At 43.2% G+C, this 23,575-nt stretch overlaps 2 protein-coding genes across 2 annotated transcripts; one reads left to right on the forward strand and one right to left on the reverse strand.

Annotated features, from left to right (window-relative positions):
* Positions 1-10,832: 10,832 nt before the first annotated feature.
* parp1 (poly (ADP-ribose) polymerase 1) lies at positions 10,833-22,568 on the forward strand. The gene is made up of 21 exons (XM_024405238.2): positions 10,833-11,075; positions 12,581-12,743; positions 12,885-13,000; positions 13,230-13,444; positions 15,713-15,803; positions 15,976-16,092; positions 16,243-16,419; positions 16,938-17,094; positions 17,384-17,524; positions 17,671-17,910; positions 18,055-18,256; positions 18,462-18,657; positions 18,830-18,958; positions 19,100-19,306; positions 19,663-19,791; positions 19,890-19,988; positions 20,347-20,499; positions 20,736-20,863; positions 20,959-21,020; positions 21,152-21,266; positions 21,562-22,568. The coding sequence occupies exons 1-21, from the start codon at positions 10,953-10,955 to the stop codon at positions 21,641-21,643; spliced, it is 3,042 nt and encodes a 1,013-aa protein (XP_024261006.1). The 5' UTR covers positions 10,833-10,952; the 3' UTR covers positions 21,644-22,568.
* Positions 13,669-14,772, reverse strand: LOC112236650 (adenosine receptor A2b-like). The gene has a single exon (XM_042300562.1). The coding sequence runs from the start codon at positions 14,770-14,772 to the stop codon at positions 13,681-13,683; it is 1,092 nt and encodes a 363-aa protein (XP_042156496.1). The 3' UTR covers positions 13,669-13,680.
* Positions 22,569-23,575: the final 1,007 nt, after the last annotated feature.

The raw sequence follows: 23,575 nt of genomic DNA on the forward strand, positions 1-23,575 counted from the left end.
AGCCTCCTGAGGTTGAAGAGGCGCTGCTGCGCCTTCCTCACGATGCTGTCTGTGTGAGTGGACCAATTCAGTTTGTCTGTGATGTGTATGCCGAGGAACTTAAAACTTGCTACCCTCTCCACTACTGTTCCATCGATGTGGATGGGGGGGTGTTCCCTCTGCTGTTTCCTGAAGTCCACAATCATCTCCTTAGTTTTGTTGACGTTGAGTGTGAGGTTATTTTCCTGACACCACACTCCGAGGGCCCTCACCTCCTCCCTGTAGGCCGTCTCGTCGTTGTTGGTAATCAAGCCTACCACTGTTGTGTCGTCCGCAAACTTGATGATTGAGTTGGAGGCGTGCGTCTTAAGTCACATACCATCACCCTCTCTCCCTCTTTGAAATCTCTGACTGTCTTTGTGTCTGTCATGAGCTTTCTTCTGCTATATCTGGTGCTTTGCCACACTGTTTGACGAGTCTGGGTTCAACAATGTCAGACGGATACGTGGTTGAAGTTTCAGAAAGAGTTCAGCTGGTGTACGTTCTGTTACTTTGTCTGGTGTGTTACAGTAAGTAAACAGGAAATGGGGAAGTCTTTGGTGGGTGGGCACAGACTGATCCCCGAGTCTAGTCCAGGCCTTCTTAAAGGTTTGCACGACTCTTTCCGCTGCCCCGTTTGATGCCAGATGGTAAGGTGGTGACAGGATGTGCCTTACTCTGTTGTTCTTGAGAAACATTTTGAAATATTTCGCTGTGAAAGGTGGGCCTTCGTCCGAGACAAGCTCCTTGACTAGTCCAAAGTATGCGAACAGGTGTCTGAGAAGATTGATGATCTTCTCACACATGGGTGCGTTCCCATGGTGTAGCAGCCCAGGACCATGGATGGAGAGGTGCAGTAGCAGGCTTGTTGCGAACAGCTTCACAGGGTGAGCAGTGGCCTATATGCCGCTGAATGTCCTGATTCATTCCAAGTCACCACAGATAACTGCGGTCGAGTGTTTTCATTCGAGTGATCACTGGATGTCCCTCATGCAGGTCAGATAGCAGTCTCCTCTTGAATTTGTGAGGTACCACCACCCTTGATCCCCACAGAACACATACTTGATCAGTAGACAACTGGTCTTTCTTGTCGATGAATGGATAAAGGTTTTGTTTATGAAGGTTGGCCAGCCTGCCAATGTTAATTCCAAGACTTTTGAAAGCACTGGGTCATTCCTTGTTTCCTCTGATATGTCTGAAACAGATATGGGCAGTTAGCCGATGAGAGAGATCTGGAAGACTGCTCTATCATCTTCACTGTTGGTGTCACTTTTGCTTGGTAGTCTTGATAGTGCATCAGCATAATTTTTCTAACTTGGTGACAGAGTCCGTGATGCAAATGCAGCAGGGTGTTCTTCATCTGATGGTAGAACATGTGAGATGACGGCTCCTACTCCATTTGGAGATGCATCTCAGCTCCATCTCTGTGTCGTACTGGGCAAGCCACTTGCTATCAGGTATGAAGGTCAAATGTCCAATTAACAATGGTTCAATAATCCAACAGGGGGAAGGTAATATACAGGTCGAGGCAGGCAGAGGTTAATAATCCAGAGGTTGGGCAAATGTACAGGACGGCAGGTAGGCTCCGGGTCAGGGGCAGGTGGAGTGGTCAGGCAGGCAGGCTCAGAGTCAGGACAGGCAAGGGTCAAAACCAGGAGGGTGAGACAAGAGAGACTGGGAAAAAGCAGGGACAAAAACACTGGTTGACTTGACAAACAGACACACAGAGAACACAGGTATAAATGCACAGGGGATAATTGGGAAGATGGGCGACACCTGGAGGGGGGTGGAGACAATCACAAAGACAGGTGAAATAGATCAGGGTGTGACACTTGCTCTTTAGCAGATGCTGTTTTCAAGTCTTGAATACTTCTTCGTATTGTTTTATTTGAATTAGTACATTTGTTTTATTTCCTCTTTCCACCAGATGATATAGTCCAGGCAAAATAGTCCAGGCAAAAGCCAGTTGTTAGTTCTTAGGTTTTGAAGTCTCTAACCAAACAGCCTAGTATTTAAATATTTTTTGATGTTTTTACACAGTCGTTCAATCTATTCATTCCACGTTGGTATGCTAAACAAATCATTGGTATCTAGCTAGCTAGCAAGCAAAGTTTCAATGATGACAAGAGACAAAAACTTCAAATAATGATGATTAAATAAATAATTTATAAATAGGCAACAAAAACATCAACAAATAATGATTTGATAAATAATGTATAAATTGGCAAAAACCAGCTGATTGTCAAGTTGATAAAGTTATGGAGAATGGCTAGGCTAATGTTACTTGGCTTTGCTAGTTAGCTAGCCAACTAAAGTTATATCTAACCCACAATCACGTCAAGCAGCTGAAATTAAATAAAACTACAGTATGTGCATTTTCATTTGTTTTACCTTTGTTTTTATGTTTTACCTTTGTTTTAATATATTGTCCTTTCTTTTAATATATCTAATATAATGATCCTAATAAATTATTTTGCCGTGCCCAGAGAAGCTGTCAGTCTTGTCACTTTCATACGCAAGGCACAGTGGAGATCAAAAAATGTATTGCAACATGTTGCACAGGTCAGACAGGCACACAGCGAGGGTACAAATCAAAGAGCTAGGCAAGATGCATGGGGAAATAACGTATAGATGAATTCAAAAGAATGAATCATCAACCAAACATTGATCCCAGTGTTTGTATGATGTTTCCTATGCCACAGAGTGTTGTATCTGTTCTATGTGTTATATTTCTACCCTCACCGTGGGGATCAGAGTGGTGACAGTGGGCCGTGGGAGAGCAGCCACATGCCAGAAGGAGCCCAGGCAGGAGTTTATAGCATATCTTCATTACTAACAAGCTCAGGTCTAAATCTGGCAACCAGCTCAGTCACAGCTGAGAACCTGCCCCCAGACAGTACCTGTCTCTAACGTGTGGTCCAAGCCTCGATGTCAGGGCACACACCATGTTGAGTTGTGACTGTTGGAACTTTGGTAGATGGAAGCAGCAGTCAGCAGATGATCCAGATTAGTATGAGTCTAGAGCTTTGGACAGTATTTGTTTTCTTGGGCATCATACTCTCGTTTTTTCAGGACTGAAAGAACATTGTTTTGCAATAAAATATCACATGAATGACCAGATTAGATTGTCCCTGCACCGACACTTTGATTCATTTTCTGAAATGGAATTGGCTCCACCTTATTAACTTCACCACACTTCATCCCCTATCCCCTCCCACCTTCTTTCCTCTCTACTCTTCTCAGGCGATGCCGCCCCACCCTTCCCTGACTCCTAACCCCTCGTGAGCTGAGAGGAGGAACACCCCAGACCTCCTGACAACTCCGATGGTGGAGGTCGGGTCACTTGGAGGTCATCATGGGGACCTTTGCAGAGACGTCGGGGGTGCAGCCCATGCTTCGGGAGTCGTCATGCATCACCACACATCTGTCCCCTGGGCTGCGGCGTAAACAGCTGATGTGGAAAAATGCCGTCAAACACATCATTAGCTAACAGGAGATAAATGAGCATGTGAACTTACATGACACGTACAAATCATCTCTCCTCCTACACTATGAGTATAGTTGGCCATGTCTTAACTATACACTCTTAGAATAAAAGGTGCTATCTAGGACCTAAAATGGTTCTTCAGCTGTTGCCATAGGATAACCCTTTTGGTTCCAGGTAGAACCAATGGAACCCAAAACGGTTCTACCTGGAACCAAAAAGGGGGACAGCCGAAGAACCCTTTCGGAACACTTTTTTCTAAGAGTTCACATTCCTTGTTTCCTTCCTTTGTCTCATTTCCCTCTTGACCACTAATAGGTACAATGAAAGTAGTGTGTCTAGTAGTCATCATTATTTTAACCAAAGGGGCAGGTGGGACTTGATGCCTTTACATCATGGTACTCTCACATTTTCAGAAACTCATCTCAGATTAGAAGTCATGAAAATGGGATCAGAACAACAATTGATTGATATTGTAAGTGTACAATAAGTGTTGATAGGTAGGGGTGGAGCCAGTCCGTAAGATCTTCGCCACCGACATCTACATTGATGAGATCAACCACCAGATCCGCAGGAAGGCCTCACGTGTGGTTGTTGGTAATAGCTGTATCGCCTTAGAATGTGCCCCTTTCAGTTAATGTTATCATTTTAATCTGTTACATTGATTTAGTAAAAATATGAACCTGTTTAACAAACAGCATAAACACTGTTCCCCGCAATGGGAATAGATTATCGTTTAAGAATACATTAATTTCTTGCTGAAATTCAATGGTGTTACCCAAACTTTAAAACCCATCAACAGTAATCAGAAACTATCAAAGAATGTTTCCGATTCAACTATTCAGACCTCTGCATCCCTTACAGATCGATGTAGTCCAGTGAATACGACTAACTTTCACCAGCAGACTAAACATGGCATTAGTTGTCTATCCAAAAACCACCAATAACTAACAACATATTTCTATTCAAATTATTAGGTGTAACCGATGCGAAATGGCTAGCTAGTTAGCGGTGGTGCGCACTAATAGCGTTTCAATCGGTGACGTCACTTGCTCTGAGACCTTGAAGTAGTGGTTCCCCTTGCTCTGCAAGGGCCGTGGCTTTTGTGGAGCGATGGGTAACGATGTGGGTAATGATGCTTCGAGAGTGACTGTTGTCTGTGTGCAGAGGGTCCCTGGTTCGAGCCCAGGTTGGGGCGAGGAGAGGGACGGAAGCTATACTGTTACAAAGGCATTTGTTTTCATTTCAGTCTACCCAAACAATATTAGTCTATATTTTTAATACCAACCTCTGCTTCACACTTATTAATTAAATGTCCATAACTTTAAAATGAACATGTATTGCGCCAAATAAAATACATCCATCAATTCATAAAGAAAAAATACATTTCGATGGGAGCTAATAGTTCACAATGAGCCTCTTTCTGTCCACAACATTAATCCATTGCTGTTGTAGTCTTGTATTATCATGCAATAATTAATACCCATACTTAGTTATCAACTATGATCATGGTCACAGATCTATCGCAATTGTCTATCCGCCATCATTAGAATTAATTAGATGTAGTAACTGTCCCTTCTGATTAGGCTACAGGTAATAAAACGAACACATGCAATTTTTAACAAGCAAATATTCAGTTCATAACCATATCATTAATATTTGATTCAGGGATTTCAATTACAACATAATTCCTAGTAGACTATTCTATCAGGCGATTAAAGAGTCGTTCAAAATCAAGCTAAGCAATCTGCAAAATTGTCCAGTTTATATCTTAAGTGTGTTCAGGTGTGTTGTCCACGCCCACTAATTGGTCACAACTGATCTTAATGAGTGCTTGTTTCCTTTGAAATGGATTTGAAAATGAACAGCTTTGTATGCGTAAAAAAACATGGCATGCTAGTTCCATCCTGGTGGTGCAGTGGATTAATTCCATGAATAGAGAACAAACGATTATAGATTCAAATCTCACTAATGCTGTGTCATAATAAAAAATGTATGTGTTTGCATGATTAATGACTAAGCAATTGATTTTCCATGTGTCCTATCTGTGCTTGTAGTTCAAGAAAGTGAACCCCAAATAAGCTGACAGTGTAATTAAAAGTCTTATTGAAAGTTTTAAGGAAGTTACTCAAAGTGTTAATAAAACTTCAGAGGAACATTTTCAAGGAAACAGTGTAACATTTTCCTAGAACCTCCTTACAACCTCAAAATAAAAGTTCCCAGAACAGGCTTAAATTTCCACTTCTGTTCTCAGAAAGTTTTAAAAAAATCAGTTTTACCAGTCAGGAAACATTTTGCTTCATTCCCACAACCAATGTGAAACCAAAAACATATGTTCCCACAACTTCCAAGGAACCAAATGTGCTAGCTGGGTAAATAATGATTACTGTGTAATAAGCGTAACTTTTACTAAGTCAATACTCATCCAATCAAGCCTCTCCACGTTTATTTCTAACCACCACTCAGGCATCGCTCATGGGCCTGTGGTTGCCAGGGTGATCAGCGCAACCAAGCCTCAGTATGACATCTGGGGACAACGGTGAACCTGGCGAGCCGCATGGACAGCACAGGCATGAGCGGCTGCATCCAGGTGCCTGAGGCCACACAAGGGATCCTGGCTGCCTGGGGCTTCGTCCTGGAGCTGAGGGGACAGATCTACATCGAGGGGGTGTAGCTCTGTCCCCACCCTATACCCCACATTGTGCACTACTATTGTCCAGAGCCATATGAGGATATAGTATATAGTACTGTACACTTTAAGAGGAATTCAGCAAATTAGGGTATTGCTTTCTATTCCTTTTATTTGTGTTATTGTAAGTGAGTGAGCGGCAGGGGAATGTCCAGACTTACTTCATCTACAGCAGTCACACCCAAAAGGTCAGTAACGGGACTGGGGGGGCGGTCAGGGGGGCAATCGGAGGGCAGGAACACCCTGGCAGTGGTGGTGTTTGGCCTGGTACAGTCCAGGAAGAAGGAGAAGCAGAGAGTCCAACAGAGTGTTGTTCAGCTTGGCCTCTAACAGCGGACAGTGCTAGCAGAGGATTCTAGAGAGAACACCAAAGGCACTTCCTGTTTAGGGGGTCATGACTTCCTATGTTGTGAGTCGTCCAGCCCTGGCTCTAAACACCACTGTGGTGGATTAGCTGGTTGATCCTCAGAGAGAGAGAGAAGATATACTGTGTGAGATACTGTATGTAGTGATTCTCGTGAGAGAAAACTACAGAACATGGGACCAAGTACCCCAAGGGATTAAAGTATTTTGTTGGGTCGGTTCAAGGGACACATTGGGTGTCATATTAAACATTATTCAGAGGACTTTCTCTTTGGCCAACAAGACTCCATCTTGTTTTGAACAGGAGGATCCACTGTCAGTCTTAGTTTTACTGAGTTTTAACAATCACCGTTAGGATGATAATAGATTTTTTTTTGCCATATCTACATATGCAGTACATATTTGTTAAATGTGTTTTCATGTGTATTTCTTACCTGACTGAGGCCAACACAGTGCACTACTCTTATAGACATCACATCTGTACAAGACAATTTGATTACTATAAGAATTCACTGTAAGAGGAGTGCACTGTATTTACTTACTGATGTCAAAAACCCTGCAGTTTACATGTTCGATTAGAGTCCAGACCTCTAAGCCATGATAATAAATGCCTCCCTTCATCACTGTACCAAGACTAACTGTGCAACCTATTTTGTATCATAGACTTTCATTCGCTGGATTAATTTAGTGTAAATCAGTGCATTCATTTTTGTAAATTATATACAATTTTGTAATGTTTTTATTACGATGTATAATATCATTGTTAATCGAGAGAACATATTGTTTAAATACATTGTTTGATCTGTGTAGTGATAATAATAAGTGTATTTTGCTACACATTGTGGTGAAGAGTAATAACAGAGTGATGCTGAGACTCCGATTTGTCCCTTTAAAATGTATGTCAAACAAAAATCAATGATTGCAAAGCTAAACAAACCATACAAATCTATGCAAAAGGCTACTTTTAACAATTTCCACTGACATTTTTACAAAAATACATTTACCTGAAGAACGGTGCAGATGCAAAGTTTAGTAACAGAATGCTGGTTTGTACTGTTGGTATCGTCATTCTGTTACCACATTTTCAGTGGAAATTGTTAAAAGTCTCACTTGTGCATAGAGTTGTATGGTTTGTTTTTGTTTGGGATACATTTTAAAGTGAAAAATCAGAGTCTCAACATCACTCTATTAGTGTGTAATTGCCCTGAAGCTGATTCTATTTGGTTCTGTCAATGAGTGTTACCTCATTGGGCTTCCTTTACCTCTGTCGTGACTTGACTATCATTAATGTGATGACTGCTATTTATTGAATAATTACATACTACGTTTAATTATTACTAGATTAAATTAATCATGTAACAATTAACTCATTAGGAATTTGGGGCACCACGGGAACAGTTGTTTACCATGTTACTATCTCCCGATTTAAACTCTAAAGATTATCTAAATATCTCTTACATCAATGTCTCCTGACCCCTCCTGTCTCAGCCTCCAGTATTTATGCTGCAGTAGTTTATGTGTCGGGGGGCTGGGGTCAGTTTGTTATATCTGGAGTACTTCTCCTGTCCTGTTCGGTGTCCTGTGTGAATCTAAGTGTGCGTTCTCTGATTCTCTCCTTCTCTCTTTCTTTCTCTCTCTCGGAGGACCTGAGCCCTAGGACCTGAGCTCCAGGACTACCTGACATGATGACTCCTTGCTGTCCCCAGTCCACCTGGCCATGCTGCTGTTCCAGTTTCAACTGACCTGAGCCCTAGGACCATGCCCCAGGACTACCTGACATGATGACTCCTTGCTGTCCCCAGTCCACCTGGCCATGCTGCTGCTCCAGTTTCAACTTCCACCTGACTGTGCTGCTGCTCCAGTTTCAACTGTTCTGCCTTATTATTATTCGACCATGCTGGTCATTTATGAACATTTGAACATCTTGGCCATGTTCTGTTATAATCTCCACCCGGCACAGCCAGAAGAGGACTGGCCACCCCACATAGCCTGGTTCCTCTCTAGGTTTCTTCCTAGGTTTTGGCCTTTCTAGGGAGTTTTTCCTAGCCACCGTGCTTCTACACCTGCATTGCTTGCTGTTTGGGGTTTTAGGCTGGGTTTCTGTACAGCACTTTGAGATATCAGCTGATGTACGAAGGGCTATATAAATAAATTTGATTTGATTTGATCAATAACAGTCAATTATGAATCATTACCTCATCAGTCTCATTCTGAACGTCACATAATCCTTGGATATCTGCACAAACCCTAACTTAAGTGATGAATCAGCGATACACAAATTGGCTTAATTATTTATTTACTGACTAACTAAATAATCACACAGAAATACATAAACACACACACACACGGTATAGGTTATTGATTACTAACATAGTCCACTAGAGACCTGTTTTCATTGAATTATCAAAAGCATGACCATTTGGTTACGCAATGGAAAGGGAGGGGTGGTAAGGAGAGGGGGAGACAAAAAGACTCAATTTATTGTATATACATTTGGAAGCTACGCTCACAGGAATATGAACATTTAGCACCCTAACAACTGCTCATTCGGATTAGAAATGCAATATAGATTTATGCGTAGATATCTTTCTCTGTCGTCTCTCTGTTGAAACCATTCGATCCATCTATGGGGAGTAGTTCAATGTTAGTCTCTGGTTGTCCACCAGAGGTCACAATGTCCTTCTTAGAATGGATACTTCAGGTGTTCCACACAGTGGTGAGCAGGACCTGTTCTTCCTTCTCGTCTTTGTCCTAGACTACTTTAGGTACCCAGCTGCAGACTGTGAATGTTTGGTCTTTACCTTCTTCTCACGTCGAGAGTTTCAGAGGGTCTTACCATTTTCTAGTCTTGTAGTTTTAGCCATTTCAACATGTGGACCACGGCCTCACGTTCTCTGGTCTGTATTTAAAATCTCAGCAAGTCCTTTGAAGCACTCTGGCCTGAAACGCGGTTCCATCATGTTGACACGAATTCTGAGCTCACTTGGGTGTGGCTACTGACTGGGCACAAGTTTGCAAGAAGAACAATTCTCATTTAGAAGGCTAAAGTCACATTGCTATCTTTTCAAAAATAGTGTGAATAGAACAGCTTATACTAACCATACTCTTTACTACAGAGTTGTCCTTTGTACCTCAGCAAGTTGCAGCAGAAACATTGTGGCCAGTTTCCCCATTCTGCAGATCCTGATTCCTTCTGGCTGATTTAGGGCGGGCAGAAGGGTGCGGTATTCAGCATTGTAGTGCATTTCTGGGCACAGAAATGTTCTGTTTTTGCCCCATTTCAGCACAGTCAGCAATGTCCTGAAGAGCCCAGATCAATTGAATTTTCATGAAAGGGGAAACACTTTCCTTTGGAGCTACTCAATGACCAACACGCAACAGCCTCCTATATAATATCCCTTATGTTATTTGTTCCTGTTGATAGTGAATATTCTAGTCTGTGATTTATATTGTTTTTATGATTTACACGTCAATGTTTATTGTGTGTGTTGATATAATGTAATAATATGTTTCTGACAGTTTATCAGCTGTTGATTTATGCCAAGAAATATTTTGCTAAGAAATATTTCACTGCCTAATTTAGGATATTCACAGACAGTCCAATTATTATTAATTATTATTATTATTATCTGTTGGTCCAGATGAGATATTGGGAAAGTGCGCCATCTAGTGGCAAATTATGTTTCTAATGTCTGCCATCACCATTCAGTACAAACAAACATAATTTAAAGCTAGAGTCCTTATTCAAACAATAAACAGAGCTAAACAGACCTGTGGATGTAATGACTGACCATTCATTATATTCAAATTGTAGTTTTAACCATGTTTTGAGGCCAGAAAAATCCAATTGGACGGCCATCCAAATGGTAATTACTAGTCGGAAACTATCATCATGAACTCCCACTTCTCCCGCATGCTGACCTCTGACATCACGTCACCTTCTATGGAAATTACCTCGATTACAGCCTTTCCAGGAGTTAAATGCAATAACAAAACATTATTTATAAAAAGCAATCTGTTCATGGTTTTTTAACACTTTTGGTTGGATCAATTCTTCAACAAGTAAGATTTTAGCTAGCTTTCTTCAACAATCAATCTGTATATATATATATTCTTAATTTAAGTCCAAAAAATAGATCTTTAAAATAAAACCTAAAAGTACAAATACTATCATTAATAAAAGGTTATTCGTTTGAAATAAAAATGTTTTTTTGAGCGTTGGTTATCGTACTCTGTATTTGACTTTCTATGTCTTTTAGAACATCTTCCTCGATTGCTCTTGTCTGCGTATCTGCGCGGGTACTCTGCACGCGGGCTGCAACTACATTGTAGTGGCTACTGCCAAGCACGTAAGATTTACATTAAATCAATCTAATTTTGTGTATAAACTCAACAAAAATGGCAGATGCACAAGAGGACAAGCTTTACAAAGCTGAATATGCCAAAAGTGGACGTGCTTCGTGCAAGAAATGCAAGGAAAACATAGCAAAGGATTCGCTGCGGATGGCTATCATGGTGCAGGTAATGTAGCTAGAGCGTCTTTGGATTTCCGAGAAAACTGTATAAGTGTGGACAATCTCAGAATCATTAAGAATCACTTATACGGTTGTTGTTTCTGCACTAAACAGCCCATTATTGATATGTTGTGGATTTCCTTTACGAATACAGCATGTTTGTGTTGTCTTGATAGAACTAATTTGCGTTTAAATGGCTTCCGAAGGCTTAAATGAGAACGGGCTTTGATTCCTTCGCACCAGCAGGGCATTCTTTTTTGGATGATATGTCTCGGGCATGCATAGATGTGATCGAAGTAAATGGAATGCAGATGGTAGGGAGAAGGAAGTAGAATTGTCGCAGGTTAAACACATCTGTTCTAACAGTGGATATTCGTACAACCCATCGTGATTTTGGTATTGTAACAGGCCCGCAATGTGGCTACTAATATCCGATTAGGATATAATTGGCAGTTTTCGCTACATAACAAGTTTTCCCTTTTCTTTTTTTAATATAATTGACTGCTAACTAATTTCGCTTCGTATAAACTGGTAGCATCACACAGAACTCTGTTGTGCTAGTCAAATTCGTTTTTGTCTGTATTGCAGTTGATTGGTGACGATGCCATGAACATGTATTGGGGTTAACATCTGTATAAGAATTATACTTACCTCAAGCGTCAAATACACATCAATAACGGGCTAATTTTGCTGGGGTCATTGAGGAGTTTCGTGTCTGTCCCCAACGGCATCTTTCCCAACGCGTTTCCTTGGCAAATCTCCATTAGGTCACACTGCTATGCTTTATTTTGGCCAGGTCGTAGTTGTAAATGAGAACTTGTTCTCAACTAGCCTACCTGGTTAAAATAAATAAAAAGGTCGCGTTACACCTCTTTACCGCATCTCTGCTACAGCTAGCGTTATGCCCTTGATTTCCAATAATTCATTAGTTCAATTCAACGACCTGCGGTAGCATCTGCCGCTTTCAAAACAATTCGGAACTTGGAAATATTTGAATTTAGCGCGTTCATAACAACTTGTAAAAAATAAAAAAAACCACGCTCCTACTGTAGAAAATCGTTTTGAATTGTCATCCAAGGTCCAACTCGGAATGCCAAGCTGGGAACTCGGGGCAGCTTTCTAGAACTCTGCCTTTCCGACCACAAGATCACTTACGTCATGATTTGACCAAGTTTTTTCCGAGTTCAGTAGTTTTGAATGCAGCATATGTCAGTTTGACCCATTTCCAAATTAGCTCAGGGAAAACATCAGCAACATCGCCAGTGCAGTCATTTGTCATAACACTTTTGAGAGTTGTGTGAATTGTGCCAAGAACTTCACATGAACCAATGTTTACACTTCACAAGTGAAATAAGTGACATAGCTTGCTAGATAAGATGGCAAGTGTGCCTGCTGGTGACCATTTTTTTTTGTCACCCTGAGTCATATGAGCCTACAACCTGGACTATATATGTACAATGCAGTGTGATTACCTTACCCACCATGCCCCTCCCATTATTTTATTTTCCCCAGTCGCCCATGTTTGACGGTAAGGTGCCCCACTGGCACCACTTCTCCTGCTTCTGGCTGCGGGCGTCTGCCCAGTCTCCTGCAGACATCGCTGGATTCTCTGACCTGCGATGGGAGGACCAGGAGAAGGTCAAGAAAGCCATCGAGACTGGGGGAGCTGCAGGAGGTCAGTCTTTAACCATTAACTTTTCTCCCAGCGTGGAGTCATCTGTGTACCCCTTTGATGTCATTGAAATGGAACCCCAAAAAATGTCATGCTCATTGACTGGAGGTCAGATTTCAAATATGGCTTCTCTCTTCCTCACAGGAAAAGGTGATGTGAAGGGTGGGGCCAAAGGGGAGAAGACTCTGAATGACTTTGCAGTGGAGTATGCCAAGTCCAATCGCAGCACATGTAAAGGGTGTGAGCAGAAAATTGAAAAGGTGAGGAGTCAATATTTAGATCTGTTTATTTTGTACATAGAGATGATCTGATACACATGGCTGTAAAATGAGTAATTACAGTACAGCTATTCCTCAACATCTGTTCAGTGTAAAAAATAGAAAGTTTTAGAATAGATTGTCAATGTCCATAAATACTTGAATAGGTATCTTACATAAACCCAAATATACACTATCATAACAGCCCAAACTCCTCTCCTCTGTGCTCCAGGACCAGATCCGTGTATCTAAGAAGACGATTGACCCAGAGAAGCCCCAGCTGGGGTTGATAGACCGCTGGTACCATACCGCCTGCTTTGTGGGCCGCAGGGAGGAGCTGGTCTTCAAACCAGAGTACAGCGCCGCTCAGCTCAAAGGCTTTAACACACTCAGGGTGGAGGACAAGGAGGAGCTGAAGAGAAGGCTGTCCGCCGTCAAATCTAAAGGGTGAGGCTTTCTCTAATGAAGCAAATAAAGTAGTCTGGTGTCCACAAACTTTCACTTTACTGGAATGTACATAGTGGTATATTAACGTTAGTTAGGAGATGTGTCCCTGATATTCTAGCAGTTCTGTTTATTGTAAAAGACAGTTCTCTGGGCATAACGACCACCAAATGGTACATAATCCTCACCAGTTGAACATTAAGGAATGGCGAGTCAAGACGGTACCAACGGGTCTTCGGTCAGGTCCTGTGGGTGGTGGTCCCCCCACCATCGGCTGCCTCTTCCCAGTCCCCTAGAGCTCTACAGCAGAGGAAGATGGCCTTGAAGGTGTTCCGGAAGGTCTTCATCTTGTACGCGTACAGAAAGGGGTTAACGGCAGAGTTTGCGTGTGATAGGATAATGGCGGTGAGGAGGAGCTCCAAAGGCACAGGGCAGCCAGGGCAGAGCAGCAGGAAGCAGTTGATGACGTGCAGTGGTATCCAGCAGGCAGTGAAGAGGAAGAGGACGAGGAACAGCGACGTGGCCGTCTTTATCTCCTTCTTCATGCTGGCCGCCCGGGCCGCCTGCCCCTCCGCACCCCCCACGCTGCCCCCGCGCTCTGCTGCGATGCGCCGTACCTGCCGCTTGACTGTCACAAAGATCTTGGCATAGATGAGGAACATGACCACCAGGGGCGCTAGCACACAGGCAAAGAAGTTGAAGTAGACCATATAGGTCATGTCCACCACGAACACGAAGAAGCAGTAGCCCGAGTCGGGCGGTGTTTTGTGCCAGCCCATGAGTGGCACCAGGCCAATGAGGAAAGCCAGCACCCAGGTCACCAGGATAACTAGGATAGCGTTGCGTGGCGTCATGAGCGTGTGGTAGCGGAAGGGCAGGAAGATGGCCACGTAGCGCTCCACAGCTACAGCTAGCAGGCTGAAGATGGAGCTCTGGGTTAGCATGATGAGCACACTTAGCATCAGCAGACACAGGTAGAGGTTGTGGCGGGGCACGCCAACGCCAGTGAGGATGGCACAAGGGATGGCCAATGCACCCACGCAGATGTCGGCTACGGCCAGCGACACTAGGAAGTAGTTGGTGACAGTACGTAGCTTCCTGTTGAGGCCAACGGCAGCACACACCAGCAGGTTACCCACGGTGGAGAGGGTTGCTATGATGAGTTCAGCCACCATGTACACAACGTTGGGGGATACCACCAGGTCAGGGGGAGGAGGGGTGGAAGAGGGGGAGGAGGAGGAGGTCCAGAGGGGTTGAAGGTATGGGGGGAAGGTTGAGTTGTCGAAGAGAAGGGAGGTTGAGCGATTCAGTGATGCTGTGATCTCTGTCATTTTCCTGAAATTGAAAGGGAAGTCAGACTTGCTTACTGTAACATTGTGAAAATTGTCTTAAAGTGATTCTGATTTAAATTATTCCTTATTGATTTACTACATAAAAATGCAGTTTTGGTAAAGAAAGGGCTACTTACCAAACGGTAGCTAGTCAGAATAATGATGCTTAAAATGAAGAATGTCCGTCTTGTTCTGTGCCTGACTCTCCCTCTCTCTAATGAAGAGCAGTGTTTGTCAGGAGGACTTGTGAGAAAGGGAATGCATTAGTATTGATCTGCTGCCATCTCTACAAAGTACCACCTCTCTCCCAACCACTGCTACTGCTATGACCACACACAGGCTGAGTGTGTGCACAAGGCAGAGATGGGTCGTTTTTATAGATTCTATCATAGGAGGTGGATGTTTTTTGGTGTTTGTTTCCTGTCCTGTGAGTCAGGTGGTGACCACTATGGGACAATGTGTGTGACAAGGGGCAGTGATTGACAGATGTTTAGAGGGACAGGATAGGCCTCTGGGAAGCTAATTAATTTCCCTCCTGAAGGGGAGAGGTTGACCAGAGGGAGGGGAAGAGGGTGACATCCTAGTCACCCACGGAGTCACAGGGACGTGTAGTAACTTGAATCATCTTCAGAGACTGGGTGATGTGCGTCTCCACCGGGTGTCAGGACACTAATGAATCTCCCTGATTAATGAAGGTGTCAGGCCTGTTTGACTAACCTTGGATAAGGCTCTGCTCCCAACAGGCCTCATTTACAAAGTTAAGGGGAAGTCTGTGACTGTCAAGTTCCTTCAGGAAGTTTTCAACAGCAAAACTTTCTCTTGGAGGATGAATTACAGAATAGTGTGATTTGAATTGTTGCTTGTAAATGTTTTGCTTGGTAGATAAATTGGTTCATGCATAGAGAATGTAAACAATTTATTTTCCCTGTTTTTCCCTCAGAAAGAGAGAGACTGATGAGGTAGATGGAGAAGGGGCATCGAAGAAGAAGAAGGATGAGGAGGAGAAGAAGAAAGTGGACTTGCAGATGAAGGTTCACTCCTGAAAATTGCGGAAATGCCTTTAACATGAATATTTCTTTACTTCATCAAATTAGTAACATAATGTCATTGTTGTCATTTTGTATGTGTGTATGCAACTATATGCCCATGTGCTTTGCGGGTGATGTTTTCCAAACCCCCTCTTGTGTGGTTGTGTGTATACAGGAGCAGAGCCAGCTGATCTGGGGCATCAAGGACAAGCTCAGGCAGTTCTGTTCCACCAATGACATGAAGGAGCTGCTCATCGCCAACGGACAGGAAGTGCCCTCTGGAGAGTCCAATGTAAGGAGGCTCACTGTATCTGTCTCAGTAGTTGTCTTTCTCTCTATCTGTCCATTTCTGCGGTCTGTCTCGTTTAACTGTGTAAACTTGTGTGGTTTGTGTGTCTGTGATGGGTCAAACAGCCAGTCAAATAGTGTGTTTAATTGACAGGTGGTGGACAGCCTAGGAGACTGCATGGCCTTTGGCGCACTGAAGCCCTGCGAGGAGTGCCAGGGCCAGCTGGTGTTCAAGAGCGACGCCTACTACTGCACTGGAGACCTCTCCGCCTGGACCAAGTGTGTGTTCAAGACCCAGCTGCCCAACCGCAAGGGCTGGGTCATCCCCAAGGTAGGCCCCCTTCTTTGGGTTCAGAGCGTCTGTAGAGTTTGATGTTCATGTACGCTGCTGCTACTCGCTGTTTATGATCTATGCATAGTCACTTTACCTGTACCTACATGTACAAATGACCTTGACTGACCTGTACCCCCGCACATTGACTCAGTACCGGTACCCCCTGCATATAGCCTTGGTATTGTTTATTTAGTAAATATTTTCCTAACTCTATTTTCTTAACTGCATTGTTGGTTAAGGGCTTGTAAGTAAGCATTTCACCGTATTTCGTGCATGAAACAAATAGAATTTCATTTATCTGGGTTGTAGGGGAAACTACCGGTAAGCAAAAAGTTTTGCAACAGAAAATGAAAAAGCCATTTCTTATTGGACAAGTTCACATAGTACCTGCTTGTTTAGGACTGTTTTCTTCGGTGTCGTGCCTAATGAATTCGACAAAGATCTCAGATATAACTCACTATGCTCTTGTGAATGTCAAACTCGAACATCTCCTCCTCCAATCTATTCCCCTGCAGGAGTTCCATGAGCTTCCCTTCCTCAAGAAGTTCAAGTTTAAGAGACAGGACCGGGTGTTCCCCAAGGTGGCCCCTCCCCCAGCCTCTTCTGCATCCGCTCCCGTCCCCAGTGCCTCCAGTGCTCCCAGTATACCCCTCCCAGAGGGAGCCCCTGCAGGTAAGCAGAAACCAGTAGGAGAATGTGGTGTAGTGGGCCAACTTGTTGGAATGACTTGAGTCATTAACTTCTCATTGTGCTGAGGAATCTGGCCGAAATGGAGATGCCTCTTTTAGAGTAAAACAACAATGATTTCACTCTATTTTTGCTTCTCTATTCTACAGTGAATATATTGTCTTGTTCCTAAGTGCGATGCTAGAACATGACCAGCCCCATTCATAGTATTGGAATGGCCATTCTACTCATTCTAATTCTGTCTATATCGGTTCCTCTCCCCTCTCCCCTGTAGATAAGCCTCTGACAGGGATGAAGTTGCTGACTGTGGGCAAGCTGAGACAGAACAAGGACGAGCTGAAGGCTGCCGTGGAGGAGCTGGGCGGGAAGATCACCGGCACAGCCAATAAGGCTACTCTCTGCCTCAGCACCAAGAGTGAGTAGCCAATCAATCAGAGGGGGCTGTTGGATTCAACTTTTGTTCACCCTTACAGTAACAAATTAAACAGATTTTCAGAAGGATAGGTTGGATATCTTTGTTTTCCCTAGTTTGACATCTTTGGTGTGCTCTCTTTCTCACAGAGGAGGTAGAGAAGATGAGTAAGAAGATGGAGGAGGCAGAGGAGGCGGGCGTGCGCGTGGTCTCAGAGGACTTCCTTACTGACATCAAGTCCTCGGGCAAGGCCCTGCAGGAGCTGGTCTCCCTGCACGCCATCTCCCCCTGGGGGGCCGAGGTCAAACTAGAGACCCAGGCTCAGTCAGCAGCCTCCAGGTCTGGAGCCATGGCTGGCAAGAGCACCAAGAGGGTGAAGGAGGAGGAAGGTACGGAATCGGAAGTAACATTGAGTAACTTAACTGACTGTTATCGTGGAGTATTTTGTTTTTACAGGCTGCTATGCTAGAGTGTATGGCAGTTGGGTCAATTCCACTTTTACAGTTGTAACAATCTAATTTCTGCTTTGTCAGGTGTTAGCAAGGCCAGTAAGAAGATGAAGCTGACTGTGAAAGGAGGGGCAGCAGTGGACCCAGACTCATGTCTAGAGAACAGTGCTCATGTCCTGGATCAGAATGGCAAGATCTTCAGCGCTACGCTAGGTCTGGTGGACATCGTCAGGGGAACCAACTCCTACTACAAACTGCAGCTGCTGGAGGACGATGTGCATAAACGGTTAGTCTATCCTCCGGGTGAAAGGGGGCCACTTCCTCTCATCCCTCTCTCTTTATCCTCCCCATTCACCACTCCTCTCTCCCCTGTGCTACTCTCTCTGCTTTCCCTGTATTTCTCTTCCTCTTTCTCCTTCCTCTTTCTTGTCCCTATTCCAGCTCATCTCACCCTTCTTTCCTCTCCCTCTGTCTGTCTTCTCTGTGTGTAGGTACTGGGTGTTCCGCTCCTGGGGCAGAGTGGGCACCACCATCGGGGGAAATAAGCTGGATAAGTTTCATGATAAGAACTCTGCCATGGACAACTTCCTGGGTGTGTACGAAGAGAAGACAGGAAACGCCTGGGGCTCTTCCCACTTCACCAAGTATCCCAACAGGTTCTACCCTCTGGAGATCGACTACGGTCAGGTACAGCTAGAACACACAGACACACACAGGACCGTTTGTGTTCAAATTTAAGAAACCTGTTGTGCATTTGACTTGACAGGCCAACTTTTAATTGAGAAATGTATACTGTGGCCTTCACCGATTGGCCCATCCTATCTCGGTCCCATATCTGATTAGTTGTTTTCTCCACCAGGATGAGGAGGCGGTGAAGAGGCTGACAGCCAGTGCTGGCACAAACTCTCTGCTGGCCAAGCCTGTCCAGGAACTCATCAGGACCATCTTTGATGTGGAGAGCATGAAGAAGGCCATGGTAGAGTTTGAGGTGGGTACTGAGTTGGAGAGTGTGTGTGTGTGTGTGTTGGTTTTTCTCAATGTGTATTTTTGTCCAAATGTGACCCCCATTTCCCCCTTTTGATTTCTCTTAATTGAGAATGAGTCATTAATCTTTTGTCTTTCCTGTCAGATTGACCTCCAGAAGATGCCGCTGGGGAAGCTGAGTAAGAGGCAGATTCAGAGTGCCTACGCCCTCCTCAGTGAGGTGCAGCAGGCTGTGTCGGACAGTTCCTCAGAGTCCCACATTCTGGACCTGTCCAATCGCTTCTACACCCTCATACCTCATGACTTTGGCATGAAGAAACCACCGCTGCTCAGCAACCTTGACTACATTCAGGTGAGGACACCTGTGTTCTCTCTCTCACGCTCATCCTCTCAATCAAATGTATTTATTACCAATTGTCACAAAGTGCTACTACAGAAACTGAGCCTAAAACCCTGGAGAGCGAGCAAGGCAGATGTAGAAGCACAGTTGAGGGGTGGCCAGGCATCTTCTGGCTGTGCCGGGTAGAGATTTTAAGAGTACGTGGTTATTAATGCCAGATTTTCCTTAACTTGAGTCATACATTTGTCAGACCTCCAGCTCTAAGCCTACACAGTCTTGAACCAAAGGAGTCTAGTTGACTTTATTTCTAAACTCTTCAGTAAGTAATGGTAGCTGTTTTTAACCCTTTGTGTCCCACTACAAACCAGGCTAAGGTCCAGATGTTGGACAACCTACTGGACATTGAAGTGGCCTACAGTCTGCTGAAAGGAGGGGCCGAGGATAACAAGAAGGACCCTATCGACATCAACTATGAGAAACTCAAAACCAAGATTGAGGTACAGTAGGGCCTGGTGGTTTTTCAATGCTACTCTCTCTTGTGAATACAGTGCTCTAAAAGTTATGAATTGTGTTGTATTTGTCATCCACCTTGCAGGTTGTTGACAAGACCACAAAGGAGGCAGAGATCATTCTGCAGTATGTCAAGAACACACACGCTGCTACACACAACACCTACACACTGGAAGTTGAGGAGGTAAGATTTTCCTGAGAAGCTCACATACACACACTTCACAACTGCTTCTACCAGACTCTTATGACTGCTAAATACTGCATAATTAAACACTTGCCCCCTAATATCCCCTTCCCCAAAACACATAAATATTGGACTATTATTAAGTTGTGCCTTCCTGTATTATACCTGTGATCAAATGTATATTCTATTCTACTGAGCCATTTACTCTATGTTCCTATTCTTATATTTTATTATTTCTTACTGTTGCATTGTTGAGAAGGAACCTTCAAGTAAGCATTTCTATGGACGGTGTATACGATGTGTATCCCTTACATACGACTAATAAAACTTCTGTGGTGTCTCGCTTCCGCCCTCTCAGATCTTCAAGATCGTTAGGGAGGGAGAGTACCAGAAGTACCGCCCCTTCCAGGATCTGCCCAATCGACAGCTTCTGTGGCACGGTTCTCGTGCCACCAACTACGCTGGTATCCTTTCTCAGGGTCTGCGTATCGCCCCTCCTGAAGCCCCCGTGGTGAGTGTCCACCTCGCACTACAGCGCCAGCTAATGCTTGGGATGCATAGCGGAATATCCTCCTTTTTTTGTTTTTATTATAGCTGATCAACATGGGATTATTTTTAGTACCTGGTGACATGGTCTTGTATGCAGTCCATATTTATCATTCTATGGCAACAGCACCGGTTCAAATTCAGCTTTACTACGTTGAGACATTTGAAAAACGCTCATGATGTTGTCCTGATACATTCCAGACGGGTTACATGTTTGGCAAAGGTGTGTACTTTGCCGACATGGTGTCCAAGTCGGCCAACTACTGCCACACCTCCCAGTCCGACCCAACTGGCCTACTTCTACTGGGAGAGGTCGCCCTCGGAAACATGTGAGTGACGGCTCAGGTTCATAGAATCCTTTTAATATTCCATATTCTCTGCAATGCCAACTATCGTTATTGATATGTGTTTATCTTTTGTACAGGCATGAACTGAAGAAGGCCTCACACATCACAAAACTCCCCAAGGGTAAACACAGTGTGAAAGGTAAGGTGATTTTAAATCATATTTAAGTCATTGAAAAGGCTGTATACAATAATGCAATATGTAGACACATTTATATTACTGTAACTTACTTGGCACTTAACTCATTATTTTCTTCCTTCTCTCCCTGTTAGGTTTGGGTCGAAACGCCCCAGATCCTAGTGCCACTGTCACTTTAGATGGGGTGCAAGTGCCTCTGGGAAAAGGAACCAACACCAACATTGACGACACGAGTCTGCTGTACAACGAGTATCCTTTGCTTCCTCTGAGGGCCTCTGCCTGTCTTCTGAATCTGAGTCTTATACTTTTGCCTATTTTCATCCAAGTGGGTTTGTGCACTGCCTTGTCAATAGAATTTAAAACCATCTCTACTACATTGTTATTACACATGTACGAGGTTGAGAGAGAGATGTGTCCTGTTATCAAGACGAGTTTACAACCTTTTGTTGTATTTCTGTTTGAGGAATGTAACTTGCATCGAATAATATGCCATGCCCCCACACTGTTCCCTAGTTCCTATTTCGCTTAACCTTGCCTCCTCCAGATACATTGTGTATGATGTGGCACAGGTGAACCTGAAGTACCTGCTGAAGATCAAGTTCAACTACCAGATGTCCATGTGGTGAACGGGGTTGTAGTTGACCACCACACTCTCTCCAGAAGGATCCAGCCGACAACCCACCGCTTCCAGTTCCCACCCCACAACAAGAGACATTTTTAACCTTCCCATCCTAATGCAGTGTTCTGTTTTCATTTTGTAGTTTAAAATCTTAGCCACTATACACATGGCTTATTGCAATAGCGGATAGCCTTAAATAGGATAGATGTATTGACCTTGTTTTATGCACCTTAGTACCTGTTTTACTATACTAGGTTGGTATTGGTTATTAAGACTGTGGATCGTAAGGTCAGAGTTCAACAATCAGAATGGCTGAATTAAGGCACCTGTGGAAAGAGATTGTCATTGCAAGACAAGAAAAGCGATAATATAACCAACACTGGTCTGTTAAATCTTAGTTTTTTTTTTGTTTACTTGTGTACCCATAGTCCAAGGTAGTATTTCAGGTAAATGCAAAGCTGTTTTTTAAAGTGTAAAAAAAAAATATTACTCTTAAAACTGCAATTTTTCATCTATGGTCAGTTTCAAGGGTTTCAACGGGCATAATGAGATGTTTCCCAATGAGTCATTTCTCTTCACCCAGTCCACTCCATTCCAGCCAAAAGGTAGTAGTTGGTAAATCGGCACACCCTGTGAACACATACAAACCATGGATGACACTTTACTAGAACTTACTAGTAATAGAACTGTTAAGATAAATACTTTGTAGACTGTTCGTAAGGAGTCAATACTAAGTTTGACCTGTATAATATGCTTTGTCTCTCAATCTCTTTGTCAAGGTTGACCCTGTAAAAAATAGGTTTGTGCTGACAGCGTTTAGTCCATGTATTCTATAAATAAATGTTTGACTTGGAGTGGTGAGAGACTTGGTTTTGTTCTATCCACTGTATTTTTTTTCCCACCACTCAGAATAGAGCATTTTGTAAATCTTACCCTCTTACAAATGGCAACTTTGAACTCCTGTATTTCCATTGTCTAAATTACAAATATTGTTTCTTGCCCTTGTGCAAATTCAACCCATGGCAGACATTCTTGTCATTACTTGCTTTATGATGTCTGGAGAATTCATGTTGGGAACTAATTTGTCATAAAACACCCCCAGTTGGCCCACTTACTTCATTTGGGTGTGTCCTCTGAGCCTTGTGTTACAAGGGGGGCAGATTTGTTTTCTTCTGCTTGTTGCTCTGCTGCTAATAAAGGACTAGTAAAGGCCCAGTGCACTACTTTTGTGCATTTGTAACTTGTCTGATAATTATCTGTACAAAACAGTTAATCTGATAATTGAGGAATATAAAAATACTTGCTTTATATTTTCAAGTGTCTTGAAATAGTTTGCAAATGCAACTTATTTCTATGTGAAAACTGAAATGGTCTGTTCATTTTCCATTTTAGTAGATACTTTTATCCAGAGCAATTTACAGTAGTGAATGCATAATGTCATACTTTTTCATAATGGTCCCCCCTTGGAATCAAACCTACAACCTTAGCTTTGCAAGCACCATGCTCTACCGACTGAGCCACATCACAAACCATTTGATCAATTACTGGTTTTGCATAGGTTTTTTTCAGTGATGGAAAGCCTACAGGTACAAACCTAGATGACCAGCCAATGTATAATACAGCAATGTATTACATAAAGTGGTTTGTAAGGATGGAAAATGAATACTGCACAAAGTGTTTTCCATGTTATTTGATTTAAAAAATATATTTTGATGTGCATGTTTTGTGTCTTTGACCATAGATTTGCACCTTTTGATGTAAATGTTTGAGTACAGGGTTTTGTTATTTCTGTATTCCATTAGAATGACAATTGCAGAGAAAGGGGTGGGACAACTCTTTCAATTCCAACTACTGAATTCTGCAAGATACTGTTCTTAATTATACAACTAACTCAGTCAAAGCTGAGATGCTGAAGATTTTTTTGGCCTGCACTACTGAC

Source organism: Oncorhynchus tshawytscha, linkage group LG18 (assembly GCF_018296145.1).
Source record: "Oncorhynchus tshawytscha isolate Ot180627B linkage group LG18, Otsh_v2.0, whole genome shotgun sequence".
NCBI classification, from domain to species: domain Eukaryota; kingdom Metazoa; phylum Chordata; class Actinopteri; order Salmoniformes; family Salmonidae; genus Oncorhynchus; species Oncorhynchus tshawytscha.